Source organism: Pteropus medius, unplaced genomic scaffold (assembly GCF_902729225.1).
Source record: "Pteropus medius unplaced genomic scaffold, Ma_sr-lr_union100, whole genome shotgun sequence".
Taxonomy (NCBI): domain Eukaryota; kingdom Metazoa; phylum Chordata; class Mammalia; order Chiroptera; family Pteropodidae; genus Pteropus; species Pteropus medius.
Genome location: NW_024347791.1, coordinates 13102973 through 13118718, shown reverse-complemented (window position 1 = coordinate 13118718; position 15746 = coordinate 13102973). Strand labels below are relative to the sequence as shown.

General features: G+C 38.5%; 1 protein-coding gene across 10 annotated transcripts in view; it reads left to right on the top strand.

Annotated features, from left to right (window-relative positions):
• PPP1R9A (protein phosphatase 1 regulatory subunit 9A) overlaps positions 1–14589 on the top strand; it is a 262803-nt gene extending 248214 nt beyond the window's left edge. For 7 of the 10 annotated variants that reach the window (XM_039878061.1, XM_039878060.1, XM_039878059.1 and 4 more), the window contains 4 exons: positions 2533–2731; positions 4744–4863; positions 6785–6967; positions 8319–14589. In XM_039878061.1, the coding sequence (XP_039733995.1) occupies positions 2533–2731; positions 4744–4863; positions 6785–6967; positions 8319–8528 (712 nt within the window). In that variant the 3' untranslated portion in view covers positions 8529–14589. The remainder of the gene's footprint in view (positions 1–2532; positions 2732–4743; positions 4864–6784; positions 6968–8318) is intronic. The other 3 variants (XM_039878065.1, XM_039878064.1, XM_039878063.1) reach the window with 1 other exon arrangement.
• The last annotated feature ends 1157 nt before the right edge of the window (positions 14590–15746 follow it).

Genomic DNA, 15746 nt, shown 5'->3' with positions numbered 1-15746 from the left:
ATGAACTTTAAAATCATATATTGAAGCACTGCCTTACCTTATTTGAATTGTGGATGGAACTCAAAGAATTTCCCATTTTACTTTAATTGATTCAGAAATTTATAACCAAAGGAGAAAATAAACATTAGTTTATCTCAATGATGCCCAATTACAGGAGTGTGAGACTACAGAGAAAATATTTTTATGTTTCTGCAGTTAGAGCTGTGTGAGCATTTTTACTGTCACATGGGACCTGAGCTAAAAAACAGGCCTTAGCAGATAAATTAGATCTGCAGAGATTTATCTCCCCAGAGGTATGTAGTTACATTTTCAAGGAATGGAGATGGGAAGAGGCAGATAGATGAGGCTCATCTTGGTGGAGACATTCCCGAGGCTGTGAAGCTAGAGATACTAGTCTTATCTCCCACTAGGATATGTATTACTTTCCAAAGGCTAAGAACCCAAGATCCCTCCCAAGTCGAATTTGTTTACCGTAAAGAGATAAGATTCTCTCCCTCTGTCAGAGGGAAGAGGGAAACAGCTGTCCTCCCGAATAACCATCCAGATACATATTTTTTAGATTTCTTACCTACAGTATAGATCGAGTATAGGCTGACAGCTGATTCTTATTATGTCATCCTGGAGAAAGGAAATTAGGGTATGGGGAACCCGCGCAGTAATTTTCTGTAAGTAAATAATAACCTGTTCTGTTCCAGAAGTCTCATATTTGCTTTCAAGATAATGTTAATAAATACAGATATTAAAAACTTTAAGAGTCAGCTCAGATATGTGTTAAAATATATTCCAGGCCAACTCCTTCCTTTCTCTTCCCCAAATTCTAATTCAGTTAAGTCTGGGTGTCCAAGAATCTGCATTTGAATAGCTGCCCCAAATGATTCTTGTCAGACTTGTTTGGGAAACACTGCACTAGTCCACAACCCAGGGAAAAAAAGCATTTCTTACAGAAGACCAACCTGCCTCATGCTTTCTCGGGTTCAGTTATTGTACTTCTCTATTCCGTCTTTTGATAGTATGTAGGTGGATTTAAGAATACAAATTGTTTTTTATTTTTTTAGTTTAAATTTTAGGTTGAAATCGAAGGTTGACAACATCTCTGGTCTTTCTCTACTACCCTTGCAGACCCCCTCCCCGCCCTTTTTTTTTTTTTTTTTTTTTTTAAAGAAATACACCATTAAAAGCATCAGGTCTTTTGGGATCTTTAGTGTGACCAACAGTTGTGCTCATTCAACTTGTCAGGCGTCAGTATTCTACGAAACATCGCTGACTTCTCCATTCTCTTTAGTTATCATTCTTACAATCCCTTTACATTTATATACTGCTTTAGAGTTTATAAGATGTTTTTACATTTATTGTCCCATTTGATTCTCACAGTAATCTTTGGAAATGAACAGGAATTGTTAAGAGTTACGTTATTTATGGAAATTTGTAATATTTCAAAATATTTGAAATAAGATACCAGGAGATTTAAATTTAGTATCTTTGTAGGACATGAGTTGGCTAGCCATGGTGTTGAGGCTCTTTTAATTGAAAGAGAATCTCTTTGTTGTAATGACATCAACAGCTAGCAAATGGTAGGCATCGCATCAGATGTCTTTCGGTCATATTGAGGGTGACCTCTTCCAAGATGCACAGAAACTACTGCCCATTCCTGCCACAACTCCTGATAATTATTTTTCTCTGAGCAAAACATAAATATAAATATGCAAGATATTAAGAATATCTGATTTCAAACTTTGTTCTCAAATGCTTTTGAATCTTTTAAATGTTAAACAATAAACGTAGACCATTATACTTTTACAGTTTTCAAAGCACTTTTCACATATATTATCTCATTTAATTCTTAACCACATATGAGATGCCAAATATCCACCGTTTACAGATGAGGAAATAGGGACTGAGAGAAGGCCCAATGCCATGTACTCAGGAGGTGATAGACCCTCGACCTCCAGTATTAATAAGAGTATTAAGACTTCAGGTCTGGTGTTTCTCCTGTGAAAAAGCACTAAGATGATCGTGAAAAACCAGTGAGGTGTATGTTCTGCTCAAAATGAGCTCTGAAATTTCCAAATTATTTAAATATATCATTTTCTGAAGTTTAGACTTTTGGGAACATGAATTCAAGGGAGGCCAGGAAAGAATGCTGGTTATGAGCTAAATGTCACTAGCAGTGAGGTACTGATATGTGACCCAAATAAAGGGAATACTGTGATGACTAACCTCTTAGTAGCTCCTAAAAGACTGTGCATCCTTCTGATTTTAATTCATCCACGTAGATTTATTAGACACGTTTCATAAGAATTCACCATGGTAATAGCAATATGAAATGTTGATCATTGTTACAGAATCCATTTAGATGCAAAAAAAATAACGATTAATGTTCTAGTCAAAAGTGCAAAACTTTTACCCTTAGTTGTGTGGAGAACAGATTCTCAAACTGTTACTTTGAACTATATTCAGTGTCCCTTCAGAAGTTCAGTAAGTTTTCCATCTGCCCTTGCTTTGTCTAACACACCCAATTCTTTTTATAAACAGGATCTTCAGAGGCAGGCTGGAACACTGGAAACCGAAGCCATCCTCTGCAGCTCAGGCCTCCCCTCGCTCACCTTGCATGCCTTTCTCGTGGTTTAATGAAAGCTGGAAAGGATCCTATTCCTTCGGGAACCTGCCTTCACCTACAAGTCCCCTCCAGCCTTCTCCTGAAACTCTAATTTCAGATAAAAAAGGGTCCAAGGTAGAAAAAACACATGGATTAAAAAAGAAAACAAGAAAACCCCAAATCTCTTCTTTTTCTTCAGTCTTTGGAAAGCATTCTCAACTTGTGTGTGTGCACTGGATCTGAGAAGCCAGTGTGATAACACTGCAGTAAACAATGCATGGCGTTTCCTGTGTGGGGAAAAAGAAAGCCTCATTTAACCATCACCGTCTTTAATACTGTTCCATTCTAGATTGTGTTAATCTTTGATTTGCCTGTCTTTTCACGTATTGCTACTTAATCTCAGTTTGACAGTTAAGCCATGCTGGGAAAGATGCATTTGAATCATGGAACAATATGATAGATTTGTTTACCAAGTATTCCACCTTAAATTACATTACAAGACTATTTTTGCTGCGCTTTTCATGATTTACTGGAAAACAAATAAATTTGGGACCGAATATGTGTTCAGTATATCTAAATGAATCTCTTTAAAACAAACCAATGCTGACATAGCACCCTTATTTATTTATTCTTTTAAATCAAACTTCCATGTCAAACAACTGCTGTAATTCTATCGCAAGAGTTCTTTAGCTTTAGCAGAATTAAGAATTATATGCATGGATGCTACGTGTTTTTAAATGCACGATAGTTATTTCCAGCATGACGCTGCAAACCTTATCTAACACTTTATTGAAACACATACGATGGCTAACTTTCACATGTTGTTTGGTCTCCTTTTATGTGTGTTCACTTTGCTTTCTTAAACAGAAACGTGTGATTAATGTTACTTAAATTTAATTATTTTCTTGAAGTCCGACAGCTCACGGGGTTTTAACAGGGTTTGGGGTTGTATCTCCACTGACAATATGAAATGGTAACACATTGTGTTGAATGTCCTCCTGCTTAAATGTTCTACTAGCCTCGCTCTGTGTGCTCTGATTTAGTCTCCTTTTCTAAAGCGTTAGCAAACCTTGGAGTTTGTTTGGTACTGAATTCTCTAGCCTCTGGCATCGTATTTATTCTTGACAACCAACTAAACCCACTGTAAGGAACCTAATGGAAAACTAACAGTCCAATTTCTACGGAAGTAGACTATGAAACAAGATGCTGTTGGTCAAGTGCTTAGAGTCCCTGGGAAGCCAGTCATTCTAGAATTAGAAAAGAAGGTTTGACAGCAATAGACCACTTTGGCCTTGAAACATAATCAGTGTTGAATTTGATTTACATCAATGTTTTTTGAATAATTCTATCGTTATCTTACACTGGAGAGACTCCAGATTTGGTTCAAAAGTGTTTTCACAAATACAGCTATGTCGTCATTGTGAATTAATTTGACTTTAATATCCACTGAAGATTTTACCGAAGTTCTGGGGAAGTTTTATTTATATACTCCTTACCTCCCCAACCCCAAAGTGAATATTTGAGAATGTGTATCTGTGCTGCAGCCCCTTCGGAACTTGGCTGGTGCCATGTGAGTGTTGTACTTTAGCCTGTAACAACTAGTGTAGTGTCAGAGTATGGCTTCCCCCAGAACTCATTATCTTGAAGGTTACATCCAGGAGAGAATCTGCCATTTCTCACTGTACTTATCACAGCCAACAGCAAGCGATCCCTCCCAGGAGGTGCTCAAGCCACCTTTCTAATATGGATTGCCATCTGTTCCTCATAACTCAGGCCCTCCACACCATCTTATATTTTCACTTACACTGTTACTCATCACGATTAGGGTCAAAGAAGATAGACTCATTAATATTATTCCTCTGAGCAGTTGCAGAGGATAATGGATGCTGTACCCTTGAAGAGAGATTGAAAAAGCATTTCTTCCAAATACCTATCCTTTCATCTGATGGAGAAAGCAACCAGAATTCTGTATGAATCTCAAAAGGCGCAGTGTTCTCAACCACTGCCTAAATCGAAGGTCATCACCAAACCAAAAATTAATTTCTTGTAAGATTACTGAAAAATCACCTTTTTAGAACTTGCGAACACACCTACCTCAGGTTCATTCATGGTGCTCATTTCACACTGAGCTTCATTTGTTTTTACAGAATTTTACCTTCAATGATGACTTCAGTCCCAGTAGTACCAGTTCGGCAGACCTGAGCGGCCTAGGAGCAGAACCCAAAACACCAGGGCTCTCTCAGTCCTTAGCACTGTCGTCAGATGAGGTATGTTCATGGCACTTAAAACAGAACTGCTTTCTCAGTCATACTCTTTACATATGAACTATCACCAGGCAAGTTTTGTTAAGGTAGATTTTGCATGTAGAGCATCAGGACCACAGTTTCATATTTGATATGAAATCATCGTGATTTCTCTCCTTTTCTGTCTCAATATAAAAACAAAGCATTGTTTCTCAGCCCCGTTAAGGGGCTCCCTTAAATAGACCTCCCTTACTATATACTTAGCCTTTCTCTAATTTAAATGATATGACTTTCAACAGATGTACGGAGGTGCAAGGTAGGCACCGGAGAGCAAAAATAGGAAACAGCTCAGAAATCACATGGAGTTTACAAATTCTCCATTCCATTTCTCCCTCACCTTCCGCACCAACACCCCGCCCTAAGATTCTGACATTCCTTCTGAGTTGGCCGTGGGCCCTGACTGGTATTCATTGCAGTGGAGAGGAGCCAGGTACAGTCCTGATAAGGAAGGATTACTAAGAACCAGTGATTTAGAAGCTAGAGTTAAACAGCATTGCTAAGAATTCTCAGGAGATAAATGTTTACAAGAGAGGCAGAAGATTGCATTAGTTATTAGTGCCCCCAAGAGATACATAGAGGAAAGAAATATCAGTATTAGGGTGGAAGGGATGGGGAGAAGCATTGTAAGAAAACATATTTTTGCTCTAAATAGTTATTTCTTTCTAACATGATTTCTGTTTTGTAAAACTTTTTTTCTCTTAAACTTTCATGCCCATATTCTTCAGGCTTGGCGTGATTTTAATTTTATTAAAACTTTGTACCATGTATGTTATGTGTCCTGTTTCTATAACACTTTTCTCTTTGATTCCTTTGTTGCTCCCTCACTCAGAGCCTGGATATGATAGATGACGAGGTGAGCTATTATCAGTGGGCTGTGTGTGGTGGCTTGTTTGGTATCACTTGAACCTTTTCTCTATTTGCAGATGATTTAAAAATCAAACAATACAGGAGCACCTTCCTCTGTACTGGAGGAGTTCCTTGTGTTAAGTGGTTTTACTCTCTGCCCTTGTCTATGTCTCAGTTTAAAAGATATTCTTGAGTCAAGGGCATCTCCAGATTCCACCTCCAGAATCCCGCGATGTATCCCCCATCACCATTACCTGACATGGTCCACTCTGTTTCACCTCTTTCCCTTCATCTCAGCTTTCCCATCCCTTCTGTGTTTCCTCTGTGGGTCACTGAGGCGATTTCTGTCTCTCCTCCTAAGACCTATCATTGTCTTCATCTCCTCTCAGCTTAGTGGTTCTAGGAAGTAACTGCCCTTTGCACTATTGAAAGCAATATTGTGCACTGGGCAGATCTGTAGACTTTCTGAGTCTCAGTTCTTTCATTTATTAAAAATAATTGTAGATACTGCCTGCCCTACCTTCCTCATAAGTTTGCTTACTGCACAAATGAAATAATGGCTTTGAAATTTCCCTTAAGAATACCTGAGGGCTTAGTGCTCTCCTCCTCTAAGTGAAAGATACCGCAATATTTTTAAATGTAATTTTACATATCTCTAATGTCTTATCAGAGGATAAATGCGGAGTGATGCATTGCCTATAGAGATTAATGAAACATTTGTTTCCTCCATCTGATAATCTTTCCAAAGTGTTTTGAAGTAAAAGCTTACAACATTAGATTGTATTTTTTAATATTAAACTTCTTACGTTGATAATGTTGTTGTATTTGGGGGGATTTTTAAATTCCCAAGTACCTAAAAACATGTAGGTAATAACTGTGTATGTGTGCTACAAACAAATAGAGCCATTAGCTTATTACTTTATGGTTAAAAATACATATGGCTCTAGTAGGCAAGAAATTCCTTTTGATAGCGTAACATGCCATGCTGAGCCATAGCATCTCAGCCCTTTAACAACCCTGCGTGACATTCCTGCCTCAGATCCTTGATGACGGACAGTCTCCCAAACACAGTCAGTGTCAGAATCGGGCCGTTCCTGAATGGAGTGTGCAGCAGGTCTCTCACTGGCTAATGAGCCTAAGTCTGGAGCAGTATGTATCTGAATTCAGTGCCCAGAACATCACTGGAGAGCAGCTCCTGCAGTTGGATGGAAATAAACTTAAGGTAAAGAATTATATGTCTATGTTAGGTTATCAGGTATAATTTGTATTACTCATAGCGCCTAACATGTTTTCATTAGATAAGAGCATTCTGCATATCTGAGAGGTCATCCTTGTCAACAGTCAGCAGAAAGGACGTTGAATTATTTCCCAGTAGTAAATGAAGTTTCGGAAAGTCATCAGGGGTTTAAATAGTAGGCTGCTGGGGAGAGCCAGTGATTCACTCCACTGCTTCCACCTGACAACACATGGTCCATGTATTAACTCTACTTACTTCCTATGTAGTGTGAGTTTTAATAATGGCCAATGTGGATTGTTTCATCACATTAGAGTTAAAACCCAAATCCCATGTATCTTCCCTTCTTTATTCCTTTCTCCCCCACTCCCACTCTTCCCTGCACACCACTCTAAAACTGAGATGATGTTTTCCCCAGAACTTTATTCTCCAAATATGTGCAGACCATGTCGTCCCTCTCCCTCCATCATATTCTCATTTTCACCAGTCCAGTTCACCTGTTTTAGAGACTGAGGTGGCACCCATCCCTGTGGAAAGAGGACAGACAGCTTACAGCCAGCTCTCTACCCTCAAGCTAAGCCCCCTGCTGGGCTGACTGGCAGATGAGTATCTCTTGACAGTCTTGAAAAGGTTAGAGATCAATCAACAGCCTGTGAATATGAAGGCCCCATTGACAAGGCTGTCCCTGATAGGGAGATGGATGCAACTTGCTGTTGATTCTGAAGGTCATGAAACATTTAACTAACTCCTCTTATTCTGAATTCCAAGCTCATTGAGCAACTTTCTCATTATAATCAAGCTTCCTTTATAGGTCTGCCTACAGGGAGAGAATGGCTAGCCATGCTGACATGGGCATTTGGTCCCAAAGACATTTGTGGTCCTCATTGTAATTGAATACTTTGGCAGAAAGGAAGCCATGTCAATTCCTCCTGCCCTTCTTGGGGCCCTCTGTGGCGGTGGGTGCCCAGTCCTATCTTTCGAATATATTGATGAGTTTAGCAATACTTTTGCCTAGAAATTTCTACAGCCTACAGGTTAGAGAAGCAGAATCGTGCCCTTTTTTCATTCACTCTCTCATTAATTACCAGTTTGGAAAGCATTTACTTAATGAGGTTTAAAGTGTACTGTGCTAGGAACTTCAAAGAGCAAAAGAACAAATAAAGCTTAGTCCCCCAGTATGTAGATATTTTGGCAAATGTATCAGATCTTCCTCAGTTTTTACCTTTCCGGCGATGCTTAAATTAGTTTTTGAGCTTATACATATTGTGATATCGACCGCATCATAAGCAGAGAGGTCTTTGGTTTTCAAACTCAGTTTGTCTACATGTTTCCTTCTTAGGCTCTTGGAATGACATCATCCCAGGACCGAGCAGTGGTCAAAAAAAAACTCAAGGAAATGAAGGTGTCACTAGAGAAGGCTCGGAAGGCTCAAGAGAAAATGGAAAAACAAAGAGAAAAGCTGAGGAGGAAGGAACAAGAGCAAATGCAGAGGAAGTCGAAGAAAACGGAAAAGATGACAGCTGCAGTGGAGGGTGCTGGTGAGCCGTAGCGGAGGGTGGGGACGTTCAAGAGACATCTCCATCTCTTCCTGCCCTGCTCTCCTCCGGAAGATGAAGAAGAAACTGATGGCAGGGGTAATGTGCTCTAGGCAGATTGGGGAACTGTGTGTTGAATAACTGCATTTTCTACAATAATAGAATACACTCTTCATTTTAACCTACTGAAATAATCCCAAGCCACCTTTAGTTTATTAACAAACCAAGGACATGATTTGTGAGAGATGCAAAGCAGCTATGTTTCTTCTCTCTTCTCTCACTTACCAACATCTCGTATTGTGTTCGGTGGGTTGAGCCACTTGGAGAACCAGCATGACGCTGCCCGGCAGGAGCGTGACATGCCCCAGTGTTGTTAATGTGGTGCCGTGAATTTTCAGTGTGGGATCCTGACACGGGCAGTCGCACATTATCACCATGGCGGAGAGCACCACTCTGCCATGAGATCTGGGCTGCAGAATCTCCTCCAGTGTGTGGGGAAAGTTCCCCCTTGTTTCTGTGTCTGGACAGTGGCACAGCCCCACTGTGGAAATGTGGGTGCCCTGCCCCATGATTACCTGCTATGGCAAGAAAGCAAGCAAACCGTTCTGCTTGCTGGGCATCTGAAAGAGAGAAAAGAGTTATGGTTGTTTGTTAACCCCAGAAGGAAGCAAAAGCCTTATGAATGTGGATGTGAGTATTACCTTGGGATTCTGAGAGTAACATTTATCTTCCAGATTTAGCCAAACAAAGAAAAAAAGTCAGACATTAATGCAGCCATGGGGTACTGGGATCTGTTGTTTACTTTGCTACCGCTGCGTGTTCAGTATTTCAGCAACACTAATACACACAACACAATTCCTTTCCTTTTTTCCCCAACAAATTGAACAGGAAATTGATTTTTAAGGAAGCGAATATTTTCTGGTTTCTTCTCCTGAGGAACATTCTGGCTAGTCTTTGGCATGACCATGACACAGTCAGGAACTCATCATATATTTTCTACTCAAGATTTCCCAAGTGGGCACAGTAAGCATTTTAACAAATGTCCTTTTAAGAAAAATTGAAATACCAGTTTGAGAAAATTTAGATTTAACATTCGACCAGGGAAGCCATTTTATTGAGCACATAGAATGTTGCCATAAAGGAGAGCTGTCCGTTACATTTTAGAGATGCTTCGAGTAGTTATTCTGAGCCATTCTCTTCCATTCTTTAGAGATTGCCTCTTGACACTTAAAGTTTAAGATGGTGCATAGGGTGCAGTCTAGCAGTTATGTGTATTTTAAAGCCAATATTAAGGATTTCAGTATTTCATCAGACTAATTCAAGTACAGGAGACTGGGGCAGAGGAGGACAAAATAAACCCGTCTTGAGAAATTTCAAACCATGGATTGGTTTTGGTTGTTGTTTTGCTCTTTATGCTCATGCATCTGGTTCTCCTTGTTGCATTGGCTCTAAAAATGAGGTCATCCACTTTCCAAGGGACGAGTTTCACAATGAGAGTTGAGGACAGACAGATTCTTGGACAAGTGTTTTACTTCCGGAAAGACTACATGGGTCATCTCCGTCCATACCTTCCACTGGAAACATCACATACGCAGCGCTTCGTGGGGCAGCTTTTGGAGGTTACAGGTAGCAGACAGTGTAAAGGGGCTCCCGCCCTTATAGCTCCATCTCTATTTAGAACATTGTTTTTTTTTGTTTTTTGGTTTTTCGCTTGTCTCGATATTCAAAATCTGGAATCGTCTCAAGTAGAAATTTATCATCCTGTTCCTTCCCTAAGGCCTGTTTCCTCTTCCGTGACAAGGTATTATCTGTTAAGCTTCAGTCCTTTTGTCACTAGGTACAGACCATTCGTTCAGTCCTCAGAAAAACTAACATAAAGTAACATTGTGTTTTACAATTATCAGAGTCACCATGTATGTTTTCCTGTCTATTTTCATTTAAGGTATGATGATGGAACTGCCATCCTGGATACTCTCTTAATATTTTGAGATGTGTGGTGCTTTGCTGTTTATTAATATCATGAGAAACAAGGAACCACTATTAATGAACTATAAAATCCAGCAAATCTTTTCTAATCCTCAAAAGCTAAATTCGTCAAAATCCAGTAATACCAGTGCTTGCTATTGTAAATTTTTTGCCATTTTTGGTCATCTTTGAAAAAAAAAAATGATCTGGATCACACTGGAAATTTAACTGTATTCATTTTAAGAGTGGAAATAGGAGGATGGTTATCTTAAGTTATGTTTACACTTTGGTAATATTTGAAAATGGATGTATATACTGGAAATGTCTGTAAGTCTCAGTCTCTGCACATAATTTATGATCTATTATATTACATTTTCTTAACTATCTCAGAAGCATTATCCTTTGTTTTAAATTTATTCGTACACTTCCAATATTTAGGTAAATGACCAACTGACAATATTATTAATCAAATTGTTATTATTCCTCAAATCATTTAGTTTGTGTTATAACAATTTCGATTTTTTAAGTTATAGTAATTTTAGTTCTTAATGAGTTATTTTTAACATTACTACTTAAAACTGCTGAAATTATAAGAGGCACTTGATTTGATTGTCCAACAAAGGATAAAATGTAAACTGATTATAAAAGAGTATGAAAACAAAATGAAGCACCTCAGATCTTGTGAGCATTTTGTTTTCCTATTATTATTTTTTTAACTGACAGTAGTGCATGATATCTAATCGGGGTCCCAGTGTCTTATATAATTCCTACCTAATGCTAATGATTTTCAGTGTCCATACGATTTAACACAGAATTGTTGCTTCATGAACATTAAGACTTTGCAGTTTTTTATTTATCAGAAAATGAATCAAAAGGGGAATATGCAGTTAGTGTGAACTATATTCCCTAAACAACAGCTCCGTATGACTCTAACAATAGCCAAAAGTGTTTTGGGGTATAGGTAATGCTTTGGGGGACAGGGGATGTGTGGCGGGGCCAAGCTGTGGCTAGAGAGCATTGTATGAGCTGAGTGTTCCATGAAAGGACTTAAGTTTTATAACAGAATGACATTATTTAAGACTATCTCCCTTAAAGTAACTCATAGTTTATGTAATAGTTTTATTATTCTTTTTTTGCTTGAACTTTGCAGAAGTTACTTCCGAGTGATTTATGTTAGGGCCGAATTTTGCCCATTCTAACACACTAGTTGAGCCTACCTTAAGTTTCATGACAGTAAAGCTATTCTGTGCTACCTGGGGTTGACATGGATTGAGCTGAGGTTGACATGATTTCCCACCTTCAATATCACATATGCATTTTTAACCCATGACAGTTCACTGTTACAGTATGATGGGTGCTAATGCCAGACTCAGCTTTTAAGGGCATGAAATGGGAACACTTACCTGGTGCTCCTTTGTTGTTGCTGGGAACCAAGTGGCAAGAGGATGAGTGAGGGACCAAATTAACCCTTGCCACCGCCTTTTATCCCGTAGTCATCTGTAGCCTGAAATCTGAAGCTATCTCAGGTGCAAGCTACAAAAGTAGTCACTGCTTGTTTGATCTAGCACCTTGATTAGCCTTTATGGTTTTTGCTGAAGACAAAGAATTCTTGTCTAGGTTCTTTGTGTAGTTGGATTAACATGTGCTTTAAAATTATATTTTATAGGGTAAATGAAAACTTGCATTTATATGGATATTCAACTCATTTGTAAGTGTTAAAGGTCATATTGACCAAGGCTCAAGAGAGGAAACCCAGTGTTTAACAAAAGCATTCAAGATTCTAAAGAGAGGTGTCCCAACAATTCTAAAAGAAATGTCTGCACTTTAGGTGTCTTGTAGCCCCCTCATTACACTGAGATATTTAAGAATTACCGAATGCCAGTTGAGTAACTAAATTTATGGTCCCAATAGAGCTGCTGGTAGGGGCATTTCACTTTGGAGGACAGCGGTCACTAGGGTTCATGTCACCGATGCTTTCCAAATGAAAACGTAAAATGGAAAAGAAAAGCCCAGATTTTAAAAAAATACCTTTTCAAATTTACCTCTAATCAATGGATCTGCCTGTACACTGTTCTGAAGCTAAGTAGATAAAGATGAAGTCCAGAAATGAAATGTCCATATGTTCTGCTAGAATGGTTTGCATTACACTGTGGGGTGGAAAGTGACTTTCTAAGGCAAGCAGTGTTATAAGAAATACATACGTGCTGCAGCGGTCCACTCCTGTCAAGCAGCCTGGGTCTGCAGGCAGGTTTTATTTACATTCGTCTTAGGTATTTCAAGTCTCAGGAAATTTAGTCTTGGTCCAAAACACTGGGGGAAAAAAAGAACACCATGCAATATGTAGGTAGTATTTGAATCATTTAAAGTAGCAGCATGGAATACACCCAACCGAGAAGTCAGAGGGCAAAGGAGAAGCCCACAGAATCCATTTCCCTCTGGAAAATGAAAGCATCAAGTTCTACCTGATGCTAAAAAGAGGGCCTTAAAGTGCTTGTCCGTGGGTGTCTGTGTGGATGTGTTGAGGGCATGGTTGTTACTTGAAGGTTCATATACATCACTGTGTGGACCAAGCATAGCACGAGACCTGCTTCCAGCCCTACCGAGTGGGAAAAGAAAGAAACATGATTTCCAGTCCTTGGCTCTACCCCAATCTCAACCCCCAAACTGCTAGGGATTCAAAAATGAGTAAGAGGTAAGGGATAAGAGAACAAGAGGCAACTACTCAATAACGTGCATGCCAACTGTGTAGATATACAGAACTACATATGTGTGAATATATCTCCCACCTTACATACACACACATACCGCAATGACATGGCATAAAAAAATAGATATTGTGTATGGAACTTGATAATGTCAGTTAGGACCCCAAGCAGTAATCATAGCCTTATTTCCACTTTTTGTGTTGTGTATACATTGAATGGCTCATAAGATTTTGAGAGATTTTTTAAAATGTATTTCTTCTACTAAATGCGCTTATCCTTCTACATGTTTATATATTTTGGTAAAATTGGTTTATTAGAGACTTGGTGTTTAGTAAGATAAAATTTCCTCAAATGTTTGGTTAATGCTTTGATGTCAAGATTGCACATTGCTGAGTTGAAACTCAGAAGTTTATGCAGCTTTGGGCATTTCAACTGCGAACTGCAGTTTCCTTGGCTAAAAATTGCACTGTGTGTTCTTGTGCATTCGCTCATGCTCTAATATGACATATTTGGTAGCTGTGATGCGTAAGCCACTAACTACTGGCTCTCTGATGGCAGTGTTGCCATCACATGACCATTTATTTTCTTCTTTTGTGGAGTGATGGCATGGTTAGGTCATTGCCAAATGTCACACAAGTGGATGTGAGTGTGAGTATGTTGTTGGAAGGTGTACATGTCTATTTTTTCAGCATTTTAATCACACATCCAGGTTTTCTGTTAAGGATTTAATCTTCGATCCATGAAAGAACAATTGGCCAAAAATAACTAAATTACCTTAAAAAGTGGAAATGAAGAGGCTAGATAACACCTCCAACAACATCAGATTTAGTTAGTGCTTAGTGAAGTCCCTTAAATATTTATGTATATGTTTTCCTTAATATTATTTATGGTCATCACTACTGCTTTTATATTTTTTTAATGGTGTTGCAATTAAACCACTAGTACACCTGCTATATATTACTAACAAAATATGGCCAGCTGAAAAATGAAAAAAGAAAGAGAATGAATTCTGTTCCGTTGTAAGAAGTTGATTTATTTTACTCTTTATTTATATAAAGGAAAAAAGTTGTTCGAAAATAATTTTAAGTCCAATAAATATGGATAGCATGTTATCTGAAACTTTTAATTTGTACATTTTGGTGTCTGATCATTTGCATGTAAGAGACAATAGTGCCACATCTGAATTGTTCTCTTGTGCTTGGTTAATATGTATTTCTCTAGATTGTTCCATTTCAAACATTTCTTACTCTTTGGTTTTCAGAGGCATTCAAAGCAAAATATCCTTTGTTTTCTGACCAATCTAAAAACACCTGTGATTAAATTTAATTTGTTAGTGTAAATAAATTTCTTGCCAATGAGTATTATTGTTGTTAGACAACGAATGCAATAAAAAGAAATACTGAGATCTGTTGGAGTAATTTTTTTCCTCTTCCATTTTCACCTTCAACTAAAACAAGCCTTGACTGGGTAAGCCTGTATTAACTGTCAAAATATATCTATCAATCAAGAGCAAAGTGCACATTTTCCATGGAAATGAAACTAAAAATAAATTTTAGCCCTTGTAAAGTGTAAATTGGCAGCTAGAATTACAGTTGGAAGCACAATTGTGGAACTGGGCATAAGGTTAAAAGATCAAAGATTCCACGAGCAGCTAAGCTTCCTCGCCCATCTTTCCGTTCCCATTGCAGCTTCACAACCATAGTTTCTGATACTTATCAGCCAGGAAAAACTCTGAGACAAATCCATTCAGCAGTGGACCTCACACAGTGTGCAGCAAGCTAGGAGGCCATGGCAGAGTATGGGATTCCCTTCAATAGTTTTATTTCTAAAACCTTAAATGTTCACAAGACTCGAATATAGCAAATGAGGGATGTTAAATGAAGATAGGTAACCTTTTCATATGGCTTTTATAAGAAAATGGTAAAGTCATCTTTTTTTTTTTCTGACTCACATCCCTCAGAAGATAGCCAAAGATTGTTGACTTCTTCTATTTTTTGTTTACTTTTCTATCATTATCTTCTTAGCCTCCACAGCTAGTTAGAATAGAAAAAGAACCACCACCACCATCACCTCTACAGCAATGTTGTCTTTGGAGGCACTTGGCTTTACTGGAATCAGTTTTGGGCATCATTTTCTATCCAATCACTTAAGTGAACAAACTTCTTCCTTTTACCAGGTCAAAGGAACACACAATTTGTGCTGAGGTAACAGACACATAATTTTCAGGTGTGACAACATTCTCAAGGATTTTAAGATGTTTGTACACGTCATTTGCTAGAGGAGAACTGAATAAGCAAGAGTAAAAGGAGAGTTGGGGTATTAAGTTTATATTTACCGAGAAAGTCATATATAGAAGGGGAAACATGAAGTCTGACTATGCGTATGTCTAATGGCTTCGCTTAAGGAGCAGTGCCTAAAGTTGTGCACTCTATTTTCCGGGCACATGAATTGGAGTCTGAGTGAGTACTGGAGTTCTGATGACTCGTGAGGTCATCCTGCTCTCTTGTTTTCTGAACAAGACAAGGCAAGGCAACCATAAGCTCACATGTGCTCAGGGAACAC